At 41.5% G+C, this 25,768-nt stretch overlaps 1 protein-coding gene across 1 annotated transcript in view; it reads left to right on the top strand.

The window, feature by feature from the left end:
- Positions 1-25,768, top strand: part of COL4A6 (collagen type IV alpha 6 chain) — a 288,857-nt gene that overhangs the window by 120,317 nt on the left and 142,772 nt on the right. The window contains exon 3 of the mRNA XM_042974020.1: positions 4,422-4,505. Coding sequence (XP_042829954.1) covers positions 4,422-4,505 — 84 coding nt within the window. The remainder of the gene's footprint in view (positions 1-4,421; positions 4,506-25,768) is intronic.

Here is a 25,768-nt window from a genome sequence, read left to right as displayed (position 1 = left end):
CAAATGTGTTGCGTCAAATATAGCAAAGAGGAGCGAGTAAAAACTTCTGCCTGAAATCACTGAAAGGCAAAAATTGGTGATGGTGGTGGTGGGGTGGGGTCTTCACCAAGAAGATGATGTTTGGGCTGGGTTTTGAAGAATGTGTAGAAGTTTGGTTTGTGATGAATGGGGAAAAAGGATAAGGAAAGCATTTTAGACAAAGGAACCAGCATCAGCAAACAGATAGATGTGATACTGGTGATAGATAGATACTGGTGATCTTAAAATATTTAACAATCAATTATATACAGACATCAACAATCCAAATATGTCCTCACCAAGCTGAGTGGATATCAGCCATAGATAAACTGGCATGGACATATCATTGCATATCACTTGACCCTCAGTTCCAGAGAGCAGCCGGAGTGTTACAGGAATGCCAAACAGTGTGGCCCAGCTAATATTAATGTAATATTAATAGCTGACACAAAGTGCTTACTGTGAGCCAGGCACTGTGCTTTTCGTGCTTTATCTTCTTGAATCCTCCAGCCAACCCCTATACAGTAGATATTGTTGCCATTTCCATTTCATACTTTAGGTCACTTGTCTAAGGTCAATCCCATCTAGGCTGGGATTTAAGCCTATAGAGATTGACTCCAGAGCTTATACACTTAACTAAGGTATACTGCCTCAGGTAATGACTAGATCCTAGGATGCCCTTCTAATACTGTGGGAATATACAAAGAGGTAAAATATGTTGATCTTTCTCTTATCAACATTATTGTTTGGTTGAGGAAACAAGACTCTCGATCATGCAACCTAAGAAACATTGCAAGGGCTGTCCCACAGCAACATGTGACACTTGTTCAATAGGCAGAATACTCAGGGCCTGCTGTGTCTTTTTACTGAGCTGGAGTACTCATGGAAGAAATGGAACCTGAACTTGGCCTTGAGGGGTTTTGAATAGTGGGAAGAATATGGAATTAGGATAACAATTGCTAACAGTGTGACATGGACCAAAGTTATTTCCTTCAGAGTTCTTATCTGTAAAATGAGTGGTGTGGCTTAGACTATAGTTCTTAGCAGAAATACCCTACCCCAGGAGGTATTTTGGAAATTGTGAGGGCACTTTTCATTGTTAAAATGATTAGGGGGTGTGGCTCTTTTAGGAGCCAGGAATGATAGGTGTTCTACACACTACAAAGAATTGTCTTGTATCTTTCCCTCCATTTAGAAGACTTCTGGACATTCAGGGAAGTGAAAACTGTTTATAATTTTCTGAGCCTAGAACATAACCACATGCTACATATGGCCATGAGTTGTTTCCTGGTTTTATTATTACTGATTAAAACTACACAGTAAATAGGGGCATCTGGGTGGCTCAGTAGATTAAGTGTCTGACTTCGGCTCAGATCATGATCTCACGGATTGTGGGTTCAAGCCCCACATCAGGCTCTGTGCTGACAGCTCAGGGCCTGGAGCCCGATTTGGATTCTGTGTCTCCCTCTCTCTCTGCCCCTCCCCTACTTATGCTCTGTCTCTGTCTCTCCCTCTCTCAAAAATATATAAACATAAAAAAATTTTTTAGATTAAAAAAACCTTCACAGTAAATAAAGGAAATATTGAACTTTTTTCCCCCAGAACTTTACCAGGAGTTATTCACCATTTCAGAGAATTACCATAGTAATAGCAACACTATTCATCGTACTTGAGTCACCAATACCACATCCCAGTGTCATTCTGCTTCAGCAGGCTGTCCCATTCATAGTGATTCTGCACTGAGTTGCTAGCCTCTGACAACTTCATTCCATCTTCTAATATAGTGATGTATGAGCATTTACATATTGGAATATATATTGTTTCATTATAAATGGCTTTTGTTTTTGCTTTGCAATACAATTATGGCATAATATGTGCTTTTTAAAGTATTGCTTACATCTTTATTATAACTTATTCCTATGAATTTTTTTTCAAGATGCCAAGAAAGAATAATATACATTCACAATTAAAAAAATGGTGTGCCAGTCTGATAGAATTAAGAATGGCTGTACCAGATGATCTCTCAGGGCCTTTCCAGTTCTAATTTTCTGCGGATGTAGGGAGGGGTTGGGTTTTGAGAGGAATCCAGAGAGAATTCCAGGATGGGAATGACACTAGTGATGTGATCTGGTTGAGAAGGAGTTGGAGTATCCCCAGACAAGCCAGGATAGGGAAGAAACTTCCTCAGAGCCTGGACTTGTCATGTTCCCTGGAAACAACTTCTTTCATTCCTCCCCCTGACTGTAATTGAAGACTCCTGGGGGATCTGCCAGGGCCAGAATTACAGGAAATTGCCTTGTGGCCAGTGGGTCTTCTCTAGTTACTTTCCTCAGTGACAGAGGGCAGTGATGGCTTCCTGTCTGTTAGCTGGATGTCTTTGCCTCCTTGTTCTGCCAAGTTCCCAAGAAACCTTAGCTTCTGTTCCTTACATTTTTATTCAGTGCCTGTTAATAGGATTTTATCCTCTATATTCTCCAGCTCTGTTGCTTCAGGCCTCCTTGCTCTATGCTAGTAATCTTGAAAGTTTTGGTCCATGATAGGCAAATTTTATGGGACACCAAAAAGGCATTGTTTGGAAGTAGGCCACAGCTCCAAATGGATACTACTTCAACTTTGGCAATGCCTGTTGAGTCCTCTCCCTTAAAGAGGATGACTTTTATCATTTAGTAATATAATTGCTTTTCTTCTTCCTAATTATATGTGCTCATTGAAGACTGCTTGTAAAATACAGAAGTATATGTAGAAACAAATGCAAATTATCCACTATCCCAAGAAATATAGTACTCAACATTAGGCAAAGGTGACAGCATGGGTGAAGGTTAAATTCAGAGCTGGTCTGTCTCTCTATTCTCTATCCTATGCCAGCCCCCTGCTTCCTCCTCCCACAGCACCTCTTGATCTCACCCTTATGAATACTTGCCTGTCCTATATACCATAAAATGGAGGGCAAACTGGAAAGTGTACAATAGCACTTACCATGTCAAAGGCATATAAGAGAGATAAAATATCTCATATCAAGAAGGTGTTTGGAATCTAAAATAGCAATATTTTGTCATAGCTCTGCCATCACTACCTTATTACCGAGGTGTTGTGGTGATAAAGTGTTGTGGGAATGTCTAAAGAGATAAGAGACCATCTGCGAAATTCACAGTGCTCCCTGGGGATTAGGAAAATACTCACAGTACAAAGAGGCAAGAATGATTAAGTATGAGACTGGCTCATAAATATGCCCTTCTCTTTTGAAAAAAAAAAACAGCCAACATTAAACAAAAAAGTTGGATGATACTAAATCCATCCTAGAGATAAAGTTCTTGTTATAGATAATAGTTAGAATTTATGTTTTGCTCTTTTTTCCCAAGGTGGATAGGGTCAGAATGGCACTTTTCTCATTTTTGAGCCCTTGCATTGAGGCTCTGGTAGACAGAGGACTTAGAAAACTCTAAGACATAAAGGTTAAGGTCAAGATTTTTGAGTTAGTCAGATATGGGTTCAAATCCCAGATCCATTCATATGGTCATCAAAACTTCTTATGTGCCATCCACTCTAGTAGACACTGGGGATATAATATCAGACAATATAGATAAGGCTATTACTTAAATGCAGCTTACATTCTAGTCGGGGGAGAAGGGATGTTTAATGCTGAAAGGATAGCATAGTAATATGATGGAAGTAATGGGGCTGCCTTAGGTTGAGTAGTCAGGAAAAGTCTCTCTGAGAATAGACAATTGAACTAAGACCTGGATGATGAAAAGAGGCCAGCAATAAAAAACATCTAGAAGAGCATTCCAGGCAGAAGTAACAGCAAGGGCAAAGGCCCTGAGGCAGGAACAGGCTTAAGCTTTTATAGAACGAATACCAGTGTGATTGAAGAAGAGTGAGCCAGGGAAAGAGTGAAAAGGTGAGGTTAGACAGGGTCAGTACATGTCAGGTCATGCAGAGGCTTTGCAGAAATTCAGCTAGTAATAATAATCATCATCATAGTAAGGCAGATAAGAAAGAAGGAAATTGAACACTTTGGGGTATACTGTATGGTACCAACTGAGGAATTTGGATCTCACTGGGCACAGGACTGTTAATGTAAGGTCTGAATGATGTGTTGCAAATAGAGCCTGAGGAGAAAAATTCCAAGAGCAGAGTACAGGGTGGCCATTTTTACCTATCATTACATTTCTAGCCCTTGAATTTCTCTCCAGTTCTCTGCTACAGCTACTGCTTTCTCACTGAACACAAATACACAAGTCCACTATGACTCAACATTACCATCAAATGAGACGATTAAGCCACTCTAAATTTACTTGGTTAGGAGGAGTGTGGCTAAGGGTTAGGTTCCCTGGGGCTACATTGCTTCTTGGTTCACATAGTTTACTAACTTTTCTCTCTCTCTTTTTTTTTTTTTTAAATAGGGAGAGAAGAAGTCCTATGGAAAGCCATGTGGAGGCCAAGACTGCAGTGGAGGCTGTAAATGCTTTCCTGAGAAAGGAGCGAGAGTAAGTTGCTTCTTCCACTGCTGAAAGACACATACTCAGAGGAGTTGTGACCTGAAGTGTGTGTGTTTTCTTTAGAATTAGGCTGCTTAGAATTTACTCTTATGACTTCATCAAACAAGAAAAGTGATGAGGACCAGCTGGAAGGAGCTTTGCTAGCCAACTGAGAGGCAGAACTAGATTGGTCAAAGTCCCTGGGGGACCAGGAGGAGGTTTCCTTCATTGACTTAATGCCAAGGTTTCCTCAAGGTTTCATCTGGAGTACTTCCAAAAGCCAATTTGGTGGTGAAGAACCAGATTATGTTTGTAGATATACATAAATTTTCATAGCTCATTAAAAATCTTTTGTATCATTTTTTATTTTAGAGAGAGAGAGTGCAAGTGGGAGAGAGAGGCAGAGGGAGAGAGGGAGAGAATCTCAAGCAGGCTCCACGCTCAGCATGGAGCCCAACACGGGGATTGATCTCATGATCTCATAACTGTGAGATCATGACCTGAGCCGAAATCAAGAGTCAGACACTCAACCCACTGAGCCACCCAGGCACTCCTCATAGCTCATTTGTATCAACTTGGTTCTTCTCTCTGGGAAACAAGTGGTCCAATTGTTATCTACAGACTATGGATGTGACTCATCAAAAATCAAGGGTTTACAGCGTAGCCAAAAATATGGATGACTATTGCACACAAAGAATGATTTGTTGATATTACATTAAAACTTAGGATTTGTTTAGAAGCATGATGTGATGTATTCAGTGTCTTGTTCCTTATTAGCAATGCACAGTTCAAACAGTGCAGATTGCAGTGAACACAGTGCATTTGCACAGCATTTCCATCAGTCCCTGTATATGCATACGGGAAGCATTACTCCAGATAATTTGTACCTCTACTTCTCACAGAACAAACCTACATCTTTAGCGTGACTCATAAAAAAAGCATTTGAGGGGGTTCAATCTTGAAAAAATAAAATAGAATCTATGCTTCTGGGATTTATGGCCACCGTTTAGAATTCATATCTTCTGACTTACTGCATTGCGTCTGTAATCTCATCACACTCAAGCCTAAGAGCTTCCGCTGTCAAAGAGAGGTAGCATAAATAGGTCAACCAAACCCTCAAAACATAGCCAAACAGGGAACAGAGTGACCACTCCACCTTCTCTTTCATTATCTTCCATTTAGAGTAAAGTGAAATATCAAACTATGCCAGAATTTGAAGGAAGAGAAAAAGCTGTCTTCTCATCAAAAGGGACCAGACCCATTATACGTTAAAGGCACTGACTTAGAGAATCCTAAAATATCAGAAAGAGAAAGTATCTTAGTGAGCTTCTCATCTTATCCACCGATTGTACAGAGGAAGCAGAGTCTGAGAAGGAAAATGACTTCCTGGGGTCACACAGCAAATTGATGACAGATTCATACTATTACTTGGGTCCTTTGATTTCTTGCCTATTTACTTTTACCCACTGGTGCCTTCCAGAGAAGTCATGTTCACCGTAGTCACCAGAGCCCGTGCCTTTGCCTCTGATCTACAATCAGGATACACTTCAGAAAACAGATAATTCTATAATAAGTATATGAATACGTTCTCAAGCAGCATGCAAGCGATATAGGCAAAGCAGAAGTCTCCTTTGAGACTCTAGTCCCTCTATTGTCTTCCTGGTCTTTCCCTGTACACAATCAGAGATATGTAGAAATATGAATAAAACTAGTTTCATTTTCTGTATTTTTTTTCCCAAAACCCCATCCTAAGTATATATTCTGTGCCTTGTTTAGTTTTTGGATTTTTTAGCCCTTTAATATGTTTTATTTTTAGAAAAACACATTTTTTAAGGTTTATTTTATTTATTTTGAGAGAGAAATAGAGCGCGTGTGTGAAAGGGGCATAGAGAGAGGGAGAAAGAATCCCAAGAAGGTTCTATGCTGTCAGCATGGAGCCTGACACAGGGCTCGAACTAACGAACTGTGAGATCATGACCTAAGCTGAAATCAAGAGTCAACCACTTAACCGACAGAGCCACCCAGGCACCCTGCCATTTGATATGTTCTTAAGATCTTTTTCCCTATCCCTTAGTTTAACCCAGCCATTCATTCCCCTTTTGGTGAACATTTAGGTTTTTTCCCAAATGTTTGCCATTAAAAAAAAATGGCAGTGATACAGTGGAAATCCTTGAACAGATCTTGTGCTTATGTCTAGCATAGATACTAAGGATCAGAATTTCCAGATACAAGATAATAGATATTTTTAATTTTCAAAGCTAATGCTCACTTACCCTGTAAAACATTTCAATTTACACTCCCATCAGCATTGTACAAGAGCTCCCACGTTTCTATACCCTTGCCAATACTTGATATTTTTGCTGATATGGGTAAAATCATCCCAATTCCCAGACTGCATGTGATGTTAAGTGTTATTTGACATACTCATTGAACAAATTTTGTATTTCTTCTGCAAATATCTTGGATATGTCCTCTACCTACTTTCATCATGGGTGATTCTTATTGACTTACTTTACCTCTGCGAAGGTATAATAAATAAAAATGGCCCAGGTGAAACTGATGAGATTTGAAGTTTGACACAAAAGGGCATTTCCTGGCAGGTTATAGGAGGTGGTTGGTCAGACCCCACAACCAGGGAACTGAGAAGCAGATCCAGGCTGTTTGTCGGGTTGCAGAGCCTTTAAAAGTAGAAAATATTTTTTTAACATTTATTCATTTTTGAGAGACAGAGAGAGACAGAGCATGAGCAGGGGAGGGGTAGAGAGAGAGGGGGAGACACAGAATCCAAAGCAGGCTCCAGGCTCTGAGCTGTCAGCACAGAGCCCGATGTGGAGCTTGAACCCACGAACCGTGAGATCGTGACCTGAGCTGAAGTCAGACCTTAACTGACTGAGCCACCCAGGCACCCCAAAAGTAGAAAATCTTCTTATATATCTGAACAGAGGTTAGTCCTACACCAGATAGACATGACTAAGGTGACCTCATTGTTTAACCTCTGGCTGAGATTTTGATCTTTGAAGATGGAAGGCAGTGGACTTCCTCAGTATGGAGCTCTCATTTGGGTTCCAAACATCTGGAGCCCTAGTCTGTCTTCTCCTTTGAAAACATGAGTGGTTGAAGGGATGTGGGACTGAGGAAAATAAAATATCACCACAAGGATTTTTTTTCAATATTTAAAAGATTCAGAGTCTGCACAGTTAAACATGGTCCTAAAGTTTATTTGTGAAGTCTGAAGTTGCTGGGAACGTTTGTCAAGGTTATTGAGCCAGACCAAGCTGTATTTCATGAGTCAAGACCAGGGATGTCCTATTTCCCAGATAGATCAGGAGGCCGGTGCACGTGGGGCAGACCCTGTGAACACGGATGCTTGAAGCCGCCTGGGCCACCAGGTCCCTTTTAGTCTTTCCCCCCTACCCTCCTGCGTTCCCAGGGCCAAGCAGGATTGTTTAAACTGGCCCCAGCACTGTTGACCCTGCAGGGCAGCCTCTTGGTACCCCTTTTGTGCAGATGTCAGAAAGATTTGAAACTGTTTTCCTTAGCCGAGCAGCGGGCCCCATTCGGATTTCAAGCTGTTCCTCTTGATCTCGGTGAGCTGGGAGGGGAACAGAACGTTGGGTCACCCCTGAGATATGCTGCAGCCCTTGGCTGGCCCGTCTCCTGCCTTGGGGAAACATCAAGCACATAGCTTGCCAGGCAGTGTGTACTTTTCCTTTGCCAGAGGCCTCTTGAAATGACTAGGACATTTACACAACACCTAGCACTCCTGCACACAACTGCAATCCAACCCGTTTCTGGCTTATGCTCTCTCAAACTGCCTTCTCGAAAGTATGCCCTGCCTGGTAACAGCCTCTGCCTAGCATTGCTGCACTGCTCTGTATGTTTTCAAAGATCTTCTCCCAGGGTCCGTATGAGCTCCATGCAACAAGTAAAGAAACTGATAAGTGATTTTGCCCAAGCTCCCTAGCCTGTCAGTGGCTAAACTTTATTTAGCCTACATTAGGAGAACGGCGACTTTATAAAATGGCACCCCTGCTAATGTTAAACAAAGGGAGGGGCACCTGGATGGCTCAGTCAGTTAAGTGTCAGAGCTCAGGTCAGGATCTCAAGGTTCCTGGGTTGGAGCCCTGCGTTGGGCTCTGTGCTGACAGCTCAGAGTCTGTAGTCTGCTTTGGATTCTGTGTCTCCCTCTTTCTCTGCCCCTCCCCCACTCCCGCTCCGTCTTGCTTTCTCTCAAAAATAAACATTAAAACAATAAGAAAGGATATTTTCCCCCCAGACATTGCAATTTGGACTTACTGTTTGACTTTCAGTTTCCTTTCTCAGGGATATGTTTTATTTTATGGGAGAACTGTTCTTTGGACTTTTTATCTTCCCTAGTATTATTTTTTTTTTACATTAAATTGAACAAAATATATCAGTTTTCCATTTTCATCTCTTCCCAAGTTTTCTCTACTGGATTTGCAAGCTACCTCTGCATTGTTTTCCATCGGCGTGTTTGTCTGAATCGGGAACAGGTGGACTGTTTGTTCTGTTCTGAGCCTGTTATTCCTTAATACTATTGCAGGGGCACCTGGGTGGCTCAGTTGGTTAAGCTTCTGACTTTGTCTCAGGTCGTGATCTCAAGGTCCGTGGGTTCGAGCCCTGCATAGGGCTCTGTGCTGACAGCTCAGAACCTGGAGCCTGCTTCAGGTTCTGTGTCTCCCTCTCTCTCTGACCCTGTCCCGCTTGTGCTCTGTCTCTCTCTTTCTCTCTCTCTGAAAAATAAACATTAAAAAAATTTAATATTATTTCAGAATTTTCCCTGTTTTAACAGTGTTCTGACATTTATATATCACACTGAGCTCCTAATTATCCATGCCATCTAAAGGAACATTATCATAGATTATCCCAAGCCACAGGGAATATTTGGGTTCCTCCCAACCCCGATAAGTGCTGTGTGCCCCTGTTGTTCGGCTATGTCCTAGCTAGAGAGTTAAGCGTGAAACAGCACAGATTTCTTAAATCCTCATCTCATGCCTGCATCCTGCTGCTTCTCTGTCAGAAACTGCGTGTTTCCCATGAATTCCAGGACCAGATGCATTAACCACTAAGTTTTTGTTTTGTTTTGTTTTGTTTTTGTTTTTGTTTTTGTTTTTGTTTTTGTTTTTGTTTTTACTCTCCTCCTGCAAACAGCTGGCATTCCCTGTGTCAGCTGCCTGGTTCCATGGCTACCAAGAGGCCTCTCCATTGGCTCCTGATTTAGGCAATGTTTATGTGCATCTTTCCCTTCTCCCTATGTACCCACCCCCCCACACATACCCCTGTGCAGACCAACCACTGCCACACACACCAATGTCCTTATCCTCTAACTCCTCCAGAGTCAGAGCTCATATTGCACATGACCTCCTTGGGTGGCCAGGCCTTGCTCCAGCTGCCTGCACTCAAGTGCCTTCATTGCCCCACCCACTCTTCAGCCCTCCACGGGCTGGCCTCGCTGCAAACACTGGTCACCAGTAACCTGCTTGCTGCCAAACCCAAAGAACATTTTTCATTTTTAAAAAAACTCTTCTTTCACTTCTCTGCTGCACGAGATACCTTCTTCTTTCCTGAAACTCTCTATTCCCTTGGATTTCATAATGTTCTCTCCTCGTTTTTTCCCTACAATTTGGGACTCCCCAGGGTTTTGTCCTCATCCTATTTCTCTTCTTGCTGTAGGCCTCTCCCAAAGTGGTTTCATATATGCCAGGGATTTCCACTCCCACCAATACAATGATAAATATTAAATCTGTATCTTTTGCTCAGACCTTTTTCCTTAGCTTCAGGTCAGCACAGTCAATTTCTGCTTGGATTTCTACTTGCACCACAACCATATCTCATATAGAATTCAACTATCAATCCCCACCAGACGTGTCCCTTTCTAAGTCTTAGCTATGTCTTCTCTATCTCAGCAAATGGCACCACCAAGCACTTTATTTGATCAAGCCAGAAACCTGGGAATTGTTCTTTCTTTTCTTCACTACCACCTCCAATTCATCTTCACATTCTGCCCACATCCTCCTAAACAAAGCCCAAATTCATCCGCTCTTCTCCATACCTGTCTGTCCACTCCAGACCTGTATAATGTCTTGTCTGAATTACCATAATAGCCTCCAGACTGGTCTCCGAATCACCAGTCTCACTCTTTTCCATTCATTTGCCACTCTGCTATCATAATCTTTCCAAAACATAAATATGATCATGAAACTCTTGCTCAAAAGCCTTCAGTGGCTCCCCATAGATCTCACAATAAAATCTTAGCTCTAGTAGGGCTTACAAAGTCCTCTGTGGCTTGGCACTTCACTGCCTCTCCAACATTATCTCTCGTTGGAGCCTCCTCCTTCGGAAAACAAAGCCAGGACATACACATGAGCTGAACTCTTTACAGTTCACAGAACCTGCTGTTATTTAATAGGATCTAGGTTTTCTACCTGCTATTCCAATTCCATGTACTCTCCTTCCACTAGCTCTACCCTCTTTCTGCTGACTTGCTTCTATTACCCATTCTTTAAAACCTTACACAGGCTTTAGAACCTCCTCATGAAGCTTTCCACCATATGCAAGGCTGAGGTTATCTACGTTCTCTTCATTCCCTTCATGCTGAACACAGCAATCTATATTGACTTGTCTGCCCTCCCCTATATTATGAATTCCTAAAGGACAGAGACTGGGTTATTTTAGACTCCGAAGGGGCAGTAGGCACTACAAACAGTTTCATGAATGACTGGCCAACTGTCCGACCAATTTGGTGAGTATGGGTCTAGCCCTACTCTCCACATCCTGGGTTGGCCATGAAGTTGCCATGAAGCAGATGAGAGTGCGCTGTCTAGGGAGGAATTCCTCCTGCTAAAAGAAGGCAAGGAGCCAGGGCAGTCATTTCCATATCATTTTTAGATCCCGTTAGCCATAAGGGCCCCAGCTCTTTCCCACACTCTGGTTCCTATAGCTTGCTTTGGGATTCTGTTCTACCTAACTCCTCAGAATTTTTGACCCTGACCTCTTCTTTTGTCTGATTCCTTTTTAATCTGTGCCTGCCAAGGCAAGGGACTTGGCAGAATGCTTTTATTTTGCTACCAGCAATTGGTCCTTCCTCCAAGGTGATATCAGATATTCTTGAATAATTGTGAGTCAAAGATAATCACAGGCTTTCTTTTTGACATTGATTGCATTCTCCTCTCCACCAAACCTTTTGCTTAAAGCCTCTTAGCTTTATGCAAAGTTGATGGTCTTCAGTTTCCCTTGTTTCGCTCCCTTGTGGGAGGAGAGGAATAGCCTTTGTGCAGGGAAGTAGCCATTGGGTAGTAGTAGGGGAGAGGTAAAAAAAATTAAAAGTCTCTGTGTATTTAAATATACTGTAGTTATTTAGATCGAGGATAATTGATGATAATGTTAAAGTGTAGTGTCTCTGAGCTGAATCAAGATGCATTCATAGCCCAGCAGATGTTTGTGGTTATCTTAATCCCTTCTTTGATCATTTTGGGGTAGTGTGGGATTTGTGGAATATATTATCCATACTAGTGAGGGAGGCTTCTCTTAGAAAGGAGCCAAGGAGCTGGAGGAGAAGATAATACACAGCTGTGGAGTCAAGAGCACCACTCTAGATATCCAGAGACCCAAGTGCCATGCCTGAGCATTGCTAACTAGATGACTTTGGGCTGATGCTTCCCCCTCTCAGGGTCTCTGTTTACCTATCAGTAAAATGAAGGGCTTATGCTGAGTAACCTCAAGATACCCACCAGCTCGGATCATCTAAGTCAGACACTGTTACTGTACTGTACCGTGACAGTTCCTTGCCCCTAAAGTGTCTTATTGTGCTCTCTAGTGTTGCCGTGAGATTTGGAAGGCAATGTTTGACAGTGTTCTACCATTTGGAGTGATGTCTTGGCAGCTGCCTCCAATGTAAATCACTTGCTGTGGCTTTTTACTGCTGGTGCTGGAAGCTCCGAACAGGTGAAGTTGCACTCCTGCAGGAATGTGCAGTCCTCCCCCTCCTTGGTCATCTGAGTGGTGTGACTTGAAAAGTATCACAGGGCTATCTCCTCACCATCCACACCCCCAAAATATCTTCCCTGCCTTGCCTGGGAATCACTCTTCTTACAGTTCTGGCTTCATAGACCCACTCTTTAGGTTAAGTGTTGCTCTACCCTCGCATTGCTTGAATAAGTTACATAGACTATTATTCTGACAAGAGGAGGCAGGTGCACACTGTGCACCTGGTGAGGAGTTGTGTGCACAAACCTTTTGAGACCACTTAGTTTTCCTTGGCCTGCGTTGCTAACCAATATGTCAGAGACATTGGATATCAAGCCTTGGGTGAGCTTCTTGCATGCCACTGTGTGACATATTCTCTCCTCACGGAGTCTGTCCTCATCTTCCCTTGCCAGCTGTTTACCCCTTTCTGAACTTCCTCCTTTCTCCATCCATGCTTCCTCACCTCTTGCTTCAGCATTTCTAGCTGTCCATCCCTCCTTACCATTTGCTCCACTGTGGCCTTCTCAGTTCCTCCCCTCTGCCTTTAGTTCCCTGGGATCATTTCTTGTGGTACCAGTCCTTTTTGTCATCTATCAAAAGGCATAAGAACTACAGCAGCAGGACATCAGAAAGAGTTGCTATGGGGGTGCCTGGGTGGCTCAGTCAGTTAGGTATCCAACTCTTGGTTTCAGGTCAGGTCATGATCTCACGGTTTGTGAGTTTGAGCCCTGTGTCAGGCTCTGCACTGACAGTACAGAGCCTGCTTGGGATTCTTTCTCCCTCTCTCTCTCTCTCTACTCCTTCCCCACTCGTGAACTCTCTCTCTAAATAAATAAATAAATAAAACTTAAAAATAAAGGAAGAGTTGCTGTGATGTACTTTATAGATGTATACCCACTTATCTGGAGATTCTAAACCTCAGAGCCTGGATGAGTGGTCTTCAAAATTGGAGGTGGGAGGAGTGCAGTGCATGGAAGTCAGTCCATAGGGGTGTAAATATTACAACTTCCAACTTAAGTTGAGAAAGTCTTGAAAGCAATTAAGATTTGGATTAAGTTATTTAATTTATGTAAAGTGTTTAAAACAGTATGTGGCAGGGGCGCCTGGGGGCTCAGTTGGTTGAGTGTCTGACTTCGACTCAGGTCATAATCTCACAGCTTGTGAGTTTGAGCCCTGCATCAGACTCTGTGCTGACAGCTCGGAGCCTGGAGCCTGCTTCAGATTCTGTGTCTCCCTCTCTCTCTGCCCATAACCCACTCACATCCTGTCTCTGTCTCTTCAAAAATAAATAAACATTAAAAAAATTTTTTTAAATAAAAAAAAACAGTGTGTGGCACACTAAGCACTAGTGTTCGTGTTAGCTATTATTACTGCTATTTTAAGCCTTTCAGATATGTAATACACAGGCACCCTCACCAGGTGGGGGCCTGTCTTCACCTTTCCAGTTGCATATGCTCCATAGGTAATTCCAAGGGAAGAGTGGGAGCCCACAAGATAGAAGGGGTGACCCTGGGCCCTCACATTTTTTCCCTATATGTATACCAGAGATATTGCTATTTCCTGGGGCCCAGTTAAGTGAATTTATGGATTATATTGTCTAACTCCATTAACCCTCACAAAATGGATAGTTTAAGAAGACTCCTGCAAATAAACCATGTATCGAAGATAATACTAACAACGTAAGCATGTGAAGATGGCAGTGATCACACTTCTCCTAGACCGAGTTTTTCCATCAGCCTCATTAAAAGGTTAAAGCTAATTATATCAGACAGGAAGCTGGCAAAAAAGTAATGCAAGAATAATCAAGAAGACTATATAAAATATGGATTTATACCCATTCTCAATAATGAAAATTCTTGTCCTAAGTGTATATAGAATCTTGAAAAGTTAGCTAAAAATATAATGAAGCCATCCTGACAAGACATTTGACATGCTATTTATTTCATCTTCTTAAATTTTCTATTTATTATGTGTTTCATAATATATATGTAGAGTAGGACATGTATATGATTTAAATAATTATTAATAACATATTGTGTGTAATATATAAATATATATTATATTTATATATATATTATATATATATATATATTATACAGAGAGACAAAGATAAAGAGAAGAAGCATGCTCAAATTTTTTAACCTAAGAAAAGTATGCAATCAGAAATTTTTGGAGGCCATTGACCTAGACCATATTTACAATAGGTGGGGACCCACAAGCAGAGGCAAAAGAACTTTAAGTAAGAGAAAAATAACTATCTTGTTGTCTTTTGCTCTTTCCCTGTAGAATGGCCATGCCACCAACTTTAGAGCTCTACCTTGGCAACTTTATATAAAATAAAGCAATAGGGATATCAGGAGTTGGGAAACATGAGGCAGTAAAGAAATTTTAAAATCATAAAATTTCAAGCCTAGAAGGTTGGATCCAAGCCCCAAGTGACATATCATAGTTTATAAAAGGCTTTCTCAGCATGCTTGTGAAATCCCTTACCCTCACTCTAAATATGAAGACTTTTAGAAGAAAAAGTTTCAGAGAGGTTAAGAGACTTTCCCAAGGTCCTTTGTAAGGGGCATAGCTGAGATTTGAAAGAAATATTCCATTCTCCTGCTCAGTGTTCTTTCCGTCATGCCAAATGTCCTTTTAATCCCATGGCCATAATCAGATGAGCCCATTTTGGCTGGATGGTTGTAAATGGAGAGACACTTGTAGTGGAGAAAATCTGCTAAGACATAGACCAGATATCAGTAAATGAGTAGTTCTTCCCCACGCCCAGTGAGAAATAACTCCTGTGTGGATAACATTTGTTTATACTCGTGTGGGTTTTAAAATGTTTTCCTAATACTCCTGTCTTTTAAAAGTTAAAGAAATATGGGGTGCCTGTGTGGCTCGGTCGGTTGAGCGTCCGACTTTGGCTCAAGTCATGATCTCACGGTTCGTGAGTTCAAGCCCGGCATTGGGCTCTGTGCTGATAGCTTGGAGCCTGGAGACCAGAGCCTGCTTTAGATTCTGTGTTTCCCTCTCTCTCTGCCCTTCCCTCTCCTCCTCCTCCTCCTTCTTCTTCTTCTCTCTCTCTCTCTCTCTCTCTCTGTCTCTCTCTCAAAAATAAATAAACATTAAAAAATGTGTTTAATAAAATAATTTAAAAAAATAAAATAAAAGTTAAAGAAATAAAACGCACGCATAAGGACAGCCTGGGTTTCACCTGTGACTACACGTTTTGCCAGGAGTCATGTCAGTCTTTATAGTTCTGGTGTAGGTCCCTCCCTCTATGTAGGCCACTCATTATATGGAAGTTCACTGCAATGGAGTTAGAAATGTGTGTAGATGAAATTACCAAGAATATATCAGGGAAGTAATTTGGTGTCTATTCTGAGAAGCCTTGTCTTAATGTAAGTCTTGCAAGAATGTTTGAGAAAATTAATTGCATGGCATCTCTCTTAAGCTATAGCAGAAGTGGATGGGAAAAAATGTGCACTGCTTTGCAGAAATTTGCTTCACTGTCATCTCTTCAAAAGAGCTTTTATTTTAACAAATGGGGCACATAGCCATTTGTTTAATGACTACCTTTATTTATAGAGGTAGAAGTCCTAGACTATGTTCTGTATTTTGTTTTCCTCATTGTGTTGTGTGAGGCTCAAGCCCATTAGACAAGATTTGAGAAAGCACTCTGGGGGCTAAATATTGGTGCGGGCACTGTGGGGAATGCAAACATATTACAAGTGCCAGACCTCATTTAGGGAGACTACACACACACATACACACAACAGTGCTTCACTACACAGCACTACATCTGATTGGAAATCTGAAAGGCAGAGCACAAGTCCTCAAAAGGAGATATTGGTATGGACTGGAGTGATTAAGCAAAGTATTTTTTTAAGTTTATTTATTTATCTGAGAGAGAGAGAGAGAGCCCATGTGTACAACTGGGGAAGGGGCAAAGAGAGAGGAAAGAGAGAGAGAATCCCAAGCAGGCCCTGCACTGCCAGCACAGAGCCCAATGTAAGGCTCGAACTCATGAACTGTGAGATCATGACCGGAGCCAGAGTCAGACGCTTAACTGACTGAGCCACCCAGGTTTCTTGACCAAACTATTTTTTTAATATTATAACAAAAATGTTTCTTTATGAAGATTCATTTGGTGGGGATTGTGCAGGGTGGATTGGAGTGCCAGACATAATAGGTAAGTAGAATGCTCCCTATTTTTATTTTTTTGAATTTTATTTATTTATTTTGAAAGAAAGAGAGTGTGTGAGTATGGGAGGGGCAGAAAGAGAGGGAAAGACAGAGAATCCCAGGCAGGCTCCGTGATGTCAGCGTGAGAGCCTGACATAGGGCTCGAACTCATGAACCGTAAGATCATGACCTGAGCTGAAATCCAGAGGGTCCCTATTTTTAAAGGTTAAGTGGCATATCCAAAATCCCCTAGAAAACCAGAATGGAAACTTTGCATCATTTTCTGCTGCTCAGGTTGTATCTGTCTTTGAATGATTCTCTCCAATCACAAACACACATATAGACACACATGTACCTTCACCTAAAATAGTGATTTGATAATGAGGACTTGTCTTCACGTTAGATGAGTGTATAACCTTTTCATTGTTTTTAATCAGCTGGAAGAGAGTGCTAGCTTCCTTTCCTCACATTTCTCTCACTCCTTGGAAATGAGTATCTCCATGAATTAGTCTCTACTAATCCCAAATGAGGAAAATTCATCCCCAAACCCAGTGAAGTAGGCAGCACTGAAGTGAGCCTTGTCTTGATTACAGAGAAGATTGCCATACCCAGTGAGAAAAGGCCACCCCTATGGCTTCTGAAAGAGCTTCTGTTGCCTAACTTGACACATTTTGTTACAGAAGTTATGAGTGAAAGGTAGGGTTTGGGAATCATGGAAGAAGGAAGTCATTCTTTCCCGTGAGACAAATTCTGAAGCTTGGTCAGCGGCAGTATCTGCAGTGTACCTCAGAATTGTGTCCTTAGGCTGAATCACCAGCTGTGACCATAGCAGGCTCATTCTGTGGACATTAACTAAGCACTCGGCTTTGCTATGACAGCTTTTACAAGTTTTCATCCTCAGTTTTACAAGCTTAGTTTTCGTCTTTAATTTTGGAAAACCCAAAGGGAAAAAAAATGCTCATTCCTTTGGGCCTCAGGGAGATTACTGTATATGTTTGGTTATTGTCCATATCAAAGAAACCATGATCTCTGTCCCTGTGCATGTCTTTGCTAGTTCAAGTAATTGTAGTGACTTGGCATTCCACTGTTTTAGTTGGGTTCCCTCTTGGAGCTGACACCAGTCACTGATTGCTGCCCTCTTCGCATGTTGCTGGGGGAATGCCAGCAAGGCTAGGAGCAAAGGAGGGAGCTAGGGAGAAACATGCTGTGGGGCCCAGAATGGAATGAGGGGTAACCAGGGTTCAGGAGCCAGGTTTCCCCAGAGAGAGACAAAAAGAAAGCAAACAAAAGGAAGAGACAGGTCTAAACAGGCTCCCCAGACAGGGCCCCTTTGCTGTAAGAACAGAGCCTTAAACTTCACAAAGCTCAGGGAGGGAAGGGAGCCAGGGGTTAAACATAGCCTTTGCAATTCACCTAAGAATTGTTAACTGAGCACACACAGAGAGAAAAGCCACACATGTTCATATACAGCAACATTTATTTTTCTTAAAACCCATTCAGACACTCCATGAACTCAGAAATGTATCTAAGCCTGCATGTCCACATCGATATTGATCCCTACAAACCTGAAAAGTGCTGACCCTACGCAGATAGAAACATAGAGACTCAGAGATTCAGCAGGGCAAAGACACCCTGAGCCTCATGATGCCTAACATAGGCTGGTGTTTAAGACATGTGATGGGAAGTTTAGTGACCTCATAAAATCCATATTGGAAGCATGACCCATGGCTCCAGTGACTGACACCACAGTAAGGCAAACTTCTCTCTGAGTTTTACCTTCCAAATCAAATCAAAACCTAGCTAGAGCTCTGAGAGCAAGATGGAAGCCTGTCTCCTTCCTCCCTTGTGAAGTGAGGAACCGGGCTTGAAGGCCTCTGGGGCTCCCTCAGGAACCGGAGCGTGGAGTGTCACAGATCCCCCTGTCCCCTCCCATCCTCCAGGCTCATTTATGGCCTAATGACAAAATGCCCCCACTCCAACCAGCTCCCAGAGGGCCTCCACCAGTCCCCAGCTTCCCAGATTCCTGAGGGGAACTTGATCTGGCCCAGGGGCCCGCACCGGCTCTTCACATCGTCCCTGGAAGTCCCTGCTCCTTGGGAGCCCCCAGCACAGAGCTCACTCCCATACCCAGCCAGCCCCACAGAGGCACAGGAGGCCGGGTCTCTGAGGGAACCTCTCAGGATCAGCTGCAAGGGTGCCGCACAGGTGAGGGGGCCCTGCCGAAGCCAGCAGGAGTGACAGAACTTCCTCCCCAGCCCAAGGGGGAGGTGGCCACTCCACCTGAAGCAGCTCAGGGTGACCATAAACCACTGACCGCTGCCCCACTGTGCCCATGGCCCAAACCAGAGTGGCCCTTGGCCCTTTGCAACGGGAGAAACGAAAACAAACACAGCTTGGGAACTTTGGACCAGCTTCCAAACTGAAGGTCCTCAAGTGTCCCTTGTCCCTCATCCCCCACAAAAAGCATTTGCCTCATGAAAAAAGGGAAGACATGTAGACTCTCAGGACATCAGAGCCAGTTGTCACTTTAGGAATCTAGTCAAACCATTTCATCTTACATATGGGAGTCCAGACTGGGGAAAAACTCTAGGAGGTTTTTTTTTTTTTTAACTCCTTTTCTTTTTTTATGAAGGTCAGGTGTGTGTGTGTGGGGGGGGGGAAGAATGGGAGGAGAGAGAGAGAGAGAAAGAGAAATATTGATTTCAGAGACTATATGCAAGCCCAAACCACAGAACTTGTAAGCAGGAATGCACTTACTTGCCCCAGTGGCCAGATACTCTTTGTACTTTCCAGAAATCCACAGAGACCCAGAAGAGGGTAGGGGAAATTTGTCATCTTTGTAGTACAAATAAGCCCAGTGGCTGAGAACACAGGTTTTGGAGCCAAATAAACCAATCATTTAAGACCCGGCTGTATCATTTACTAGATGTGTGATCATTACCCTGTGTACTCTTGTCCCCCAGGGAATATTTGGCCAGGTCTGGAAACATTTTTGATTGCTATAATTGGTGGGGTGCTACTGGCATCTAGTGGGTAGAGGACAAGGATGCTGTGAAACATCCTACAATGCACAGGACACTTTCCCACAACATGGAATTATCTGGCCCAACATGTCAAGATGTCAAGGTTGAAAAACTCTACATCAAGCAAAGGGCTTAACTATTCTGAGCTTCAGTTTCTTCATCTGTGAACTGGAGTAATAGTAACTGTCTCACAGGGTTGTTATGATCACTGTATAGGCATGATATTAATACACATAAAGCAATTGGGATAGCTCCTGACACCAAGTTAGTGCTCCATTAATTATTAGCTATTAGTATGATTAGAGCCTCCCTTAACTTTATGTTCTCCTATAGTTACCATCCCATTTCTCTGCTTCTCTTCCACCATAACCCCTTGAAATAGCTGTTTATTTACCCTGCTCTGGATCCTTTGTCCACCTCTCTCTGCCCCTCCCCCACTTGTGATCTCCTAAAAATAAATAATGAAAACAAAGAAGTAGCTGTTTATGCTGAAAATCTTCTTTTCCCATGCTCTCTAAAATCTACTCTAATCATTGCCACCACTCTTTTCTCATAAAGGTCACCGGTGACATCTACGTTGTTAATTCCAATGATCATCTCTCAGGTTTCTTGCTTGGCCTACCACCAGAATTTAAAATGGCTTTTCACTCTCTCTTTCTTGAAAAACTTTCTTTGCTTGACTTCCAAGATCCCACTCCTTTGATTATCCTCCTGCCTCGATGGAAAAAGCTTCTCAGTCTCCTTTGCTGCAAGTGGAGAGGGACTTGGTCTGATTTGTTTTGTTTTGTTGAGTGAAGGAATGAATAACATTTATTGTGAGGATTAAATAAGATAACACATGTAAAGAGCTTAGCACACATTAAGCAGTTAATAAATGGTCATCATCACCACCACTACAACTGTTATCACTGATGTTATTGCTATTATTTATTATTATTATTATTATTATTATTATTGCTATTCTCCCCTACTGCTTTGAGTCCCTTGAGCATGGGATCAATGTTTAGTTTGTCTTGGTCTTCCCTTGTATAGAACTTTATTCAATGGAAGAGTATATATTCAAGCCTGGATATATATCCAGAAAACAGTTTACTAGGGACAGGAGCAGTTAATGAGGGCATGAGACTGGAACAGGACCTTAAAGGAGAAACAGATTTGGAAGAGCTTGACCGGGGTGGGGGATGGGTGACTAGAGGCTCATGGGAATCCAGAGCATCCCGAAGGGAGTCACACCCTAGCCACTTTTACTCTCCCCTTCATAAATGATGGGGCTATAAAAAGAAGGGAGTAGCAGTTCTCACCCATTAATCATCCCAATTCCTCCTCTCCCAAGTATGGGGGAGAAGTGGGACTGTGGCCAAATGTTAGCATGAACAGGACGTATCTGTTGGGTTTGACAGAGTAAACAACATAAATCCACTTTACTCACAGGACTGGTTAAAATTCATTTTCATCCATCTTGAACTTGGAACAATTTTGTACACTAATCAGCTCCTACCACCATCTTCAAGGATTGACAAGTGGCACTTATAATTAGCCTGAGAACTTGGTCCCTTAAGGATAGCCACTGGAAAACACACAACCCAAATCTTATTAGGAAACTCGTGAACATTCAAAACATCCATTAGGTATTGCTGATCATTCTAATAACATAATTTGGCAGCATTTGGAGTGAAAATGAGGTAATAATCAAATAGGCTATTTGAACCAAGATTTTTTTTTTCCATTAAAAGTAGAATGTCTAGTTTTTTATAATATCCATGCCATTGACTACTGCCAGCTGTGGCAGTAAATGATGGCTAGCCTTTCCTTTCTCTCTTTTACCACCTACTTCCAGCACAATGTCTGTACCTTAGAACCTGAGAAAGGCTAGTAAATAACACCCATGTGTATCTGGTCCCTGACCATCCAAAACCTACACTCCTGCTCACTTGAATTACAGCCCATATGCAGTAACCAACCTGCTTTGCAGATGGGTCAGCCTATCTAGCTTACATAAAACTCCAAAAAATTGTTTTAATTTACAGAACCCAAATCATTGACTTCAAAGGGAATTATGTTAATACAACTTTATTTTTAAATTAGCATTTATTTTCTTTGAGTTTGAACTTGCCATCAACTCAAAGTTCTTCCAAAAATTAACTTAGTTTCTAAATTTTCTAAACTTTTTAATTTTAACAACAGTTTTATTTTTAAGCCTTCCAGTAGGTTAGGTGCTTAATAAATACACAAGTCACATAAAGGCCACCATGATTTTCCAACTGGCTGGGCTGTTGGTGGCTTTTGGAAGTTCTATTATTATTTGTCAAAGATTCTCCAGTATCCATCTGGCCCACAGATAGCCAAGTCTCCTGAAAGAAGTGTTGATAGAGCCCAAGGGGGAAGTTGTAATTCATTCTGGAAAGGTAACCCAGCTGTCTGAGTCCCCTGGGCTTCCTGTAGATGCCAAATGAGTTCCTAGCCTCGTAATCCCATCTGTGATCTAAATGTATCCAGAACCTACCCACTCATCTCCTTCTCTTGACTAATGTGCTCACAGAGATGTATTTTTTCCTAAGATAATAAAGGTTGCCTTCAGAACTATCAGAGATCATGATTGTCATCTTTTTCACCATCATAAAAAGTGATAAAGATAATACATAATAATGAGATAATAATAGTTTTACCATTTATAAAGCATTTACTCTGTGCAGGCTTTGTGCCAGCTATCTTATATGTGTTGTACCATTTAATGTTTTTAATGATATATAAAAGTCATACCACAAAGTTCACCATGTTACACTTGAGGAAACAAAGATTTAGAGAGGTTAAGTGATTTGCCAGTTTCCCACAGCATGTAAGTGGTAGAGCTGAGAGTCCGAGGCCCCCTTCCTAATCCCCAAACCCATGCATCTCTTTCTACATCCCTGATGGTCTTTAATATGTACCATGCTCCATTAACATTTTCCCTAATAGGGAAAACAGAAAACTGTAACTTTCTCGTTTCTCTCTTCTACATCCTGCTCTCTGCTCTTTTGTCCCTTAAGGGATTGATGTCTTTGCTGTCCCTAGCAACCACCCTCTTCCTGCCCACACCTCCTTCATACACATACTAACATACAGCACACAGTTCCCCTGTCAAAATCTGCTCTCAGCTCCTGATAGTAATTTGCATTGAAGGTCTAAAAGACTTATAACTTCTTAATTTGTTATACTATCTTAGGACTACTTTTGTTTAATAATAAACCATTATTTAGCATAGTGATATGAACAACACTTTGGCAGTAAGCTTGGACTTTAAGTTCCGGTCTGGTTTCCCCATGCTAAATGTGTTACTCTGGACAGCAAACCTTTATTATCCTCAGTTTTCTTAGCTGTAAGATGGACTCAGCAATGCTACATACATCAAAGGACGTTTATGAGGGCTAAACTGAACATACATGCTAAATGTATAATACAATGCTTGAAACAGAGCACATGTTCAATAAATGGGAATAGTTACTTTGGTGACATCTGTGAAAGAGTAGAATGGGGAATTATAGAGAACCCATCAAGTTGTATGGCTTAGAATCTCCCTAGGCTGCCTGCCCACAAGGCAAGCTTTGATTAAAAAAAAAAAAAAAGCATTTATTACATGAAGAAGTGAATGATAGTATGCCAGGTAGTATACCAATCAAGTTGAATACCTCTTGCAAACTCTTGCCAGTTTAATCAACTAAAAGCATAAAGATCACTTTTGGCACTAAATCTCTGACTGCTTTCCTCACAGCAATCACAGCATTTCTCTCTTTAAGAAACTACAGTGATTCACCATTGTCATCAAGGAGCAAAATTTCACTTGACCTGTAGGATATTGAGCATGTTCAGAAGTTGCCCAATGTCAGGATGGGTCTGACCTGCCTGAGATCAAATAGTCCTGCCAGACCTGTGTGGTTGTAGAAAGGCAAAAGGCCCACATATAGTTAGCAGGTTGAGATGAAAATTTGGAATATAGATTTCAAGCCAGGTTATCAATTTAGAGCTTAATTTGATTCTGAAATCCTATCCAAACATGGACAGGATGAGCAATCAGCAGAGTTTCAAACAGCAGGATGTCCCTATGCAATCTAAGAGCAAATACCGGAGACCTGAACTTGACTAATAATAATAGCTGCCATTAATAATTTACCATATTCCAGACACTTTGCTAAAGGCTTTACTCTGCATTAATTACCTCATTTAATTATGATAATCTTATAAAGGTAGGGGCACCTGGGTGGCTCAATGAGTTAAATATCCAACTTCAGTTCAGGTCATGATCTCATGGTTTGCGGGTTCGAGCCCTGCGTTGGGGTCTGTGCTGAGAGCTCAGAGCCTGGAGCCTGCTTCAGATTCTGTGTCTCCATCTCTTTCTGCCCCTCCCCTGCTTATGCTCTGTCTCTCTCTCTCTTTCAAAATTAAATGACCTTAGAAATATTTTTATAATCTTATAAAGGTAAATAGTATTATCCTCCCCATTTTAAAAGTGAAGGAAACCAAGGATTGCAGAGCTAGAGAGTGGTAAGGCTGGGAATAGATGCCAGATCCAGCTGATTCCAACATACATGCCCTCAAACACTATACTATATTAATGCCTCCCAGAAGACTAGAGTGCTTTTGGTAACCACAGGCCACACAATTGGAGATTTAGGCACAAGGATTAAATGATCCCAGCAATAAAGCTGACTTGCTGTTTAGCCAGAGAATTATTGAAGGGAGGCTCATGGTATTTTTCTACTGTGTGGTGACAGGAGTTGGCCAAGAGTCTGAGGTGTGGCTGAGGCTATCAGGGAGGAGCTAAGAGAGATTCTGGGTTGGATTGAGGCAGGCTACTGCAGGGATTTTTCAGGATTTTATTTTTTTGCTGCTGTATACAAGTTCACTTTGTCCTATAGATATGTCCTGGAAATTTTGTCTTTAGTGCCTCATGTATTCTCATTTTCAGTGATCACAAATGGAATGATAGTTCTTTAAATTTATTATCTGCTTCCCTTGACCTATAAAGAAAGTACAAGCAAGAGGAGATGGTTTTCTTCCTTAAAGAGCTCTGTAAACTTCTGGTAAATTAAATGACAATTCTTGGAGTCTGGGAGCTACAGAAATAGCCTCAGCAGGAAATTGCTGAAGAGTGTGACAGTGTCAAGTAGGTGGCCTCTATTGGAAACCACCTTGGTCCTTTTGGAGGATGGAGATAATGCTGTGAGCTACCTCTGAATGTTTTCTTCCCTCTAGTAGTCAGTGGGAGGAGGAAAGAATGATGGTATATGAGGTCCCCACTGTTTACTGTAGATGCAATCCTGGAATCCAAAGAAGATTGCTTCCTTAACAACAATATTATAATTGGAGCTATATTTCAGATCAAGGACACCTTATCAAATAAATTAAAAAATATGACCAACAATATGTCATATTAGCAAAGATACAATTACAGTAGGACTATAATAATTCTAAATAATAAAATTAAGGCATATGCCTTTTAAGGGCATAGATACACTGTACATAATGATTATAAGAGTGGCCTCTGCTGTATCATCTTTTTCACCGAAATATAAAGTGCCACTTAAAATAAACAATAAAATACACATTGACTAAACGTTTTATAAACATTTTTTCACCTTCTTAGAGTGTAACTTTAAAGCGTTTTCCAAAGTAAATTTTCCCCACAGAGCCATTTATAAAATGAAACTCCACAATCACCCAGATATTGTTCAAACCACTTCCAAATGTGTCTCAAAAATTAATACCAGCAATTTCCCTTCCTAATCTATTTTCTCTGAATTTTGGCAATATGTATCAATAGTCTTGAAAATGTTCACAGCCTCTGACCCAGTAATTTCACTCTTATAAATTTAACTGAAGAAAATAAGCAAAGCAGTGCAGAAAGATTTATGAATGAAAATATTCATCAGAGCCCTGTTTATAACAGTGAAACCATGGAAAAGAACTCAATGGCATACAATATGGAAATAGTTAAGTAAAGAAGTAAGGTATATCCCTTACAGTGGAATATCATATACTCATTAACCTGATGTTTCTTTGAAGAATGACTTGGAAAAATGCTCATTATATATTGTTAAGAATTATGGGAAACAA

Source organism: Panthera tigris, chromosome X, assembly GCF_018350195.1.
Source record: "Panthera tigris isolate Pti1 chromosome X, P.tigris_Pti1_mat1.1, whole genome shotgun sequence".
NCBI lineage: Eukaryota > Metazoa > Chordata > Mammalia > Carnivora > Felidae > Panthera > Panthera tigris.
Note: the sequence above shows the minus strand (reverse complement) of the source record. Positions and strands in the feature narration are given on the sequence as shown.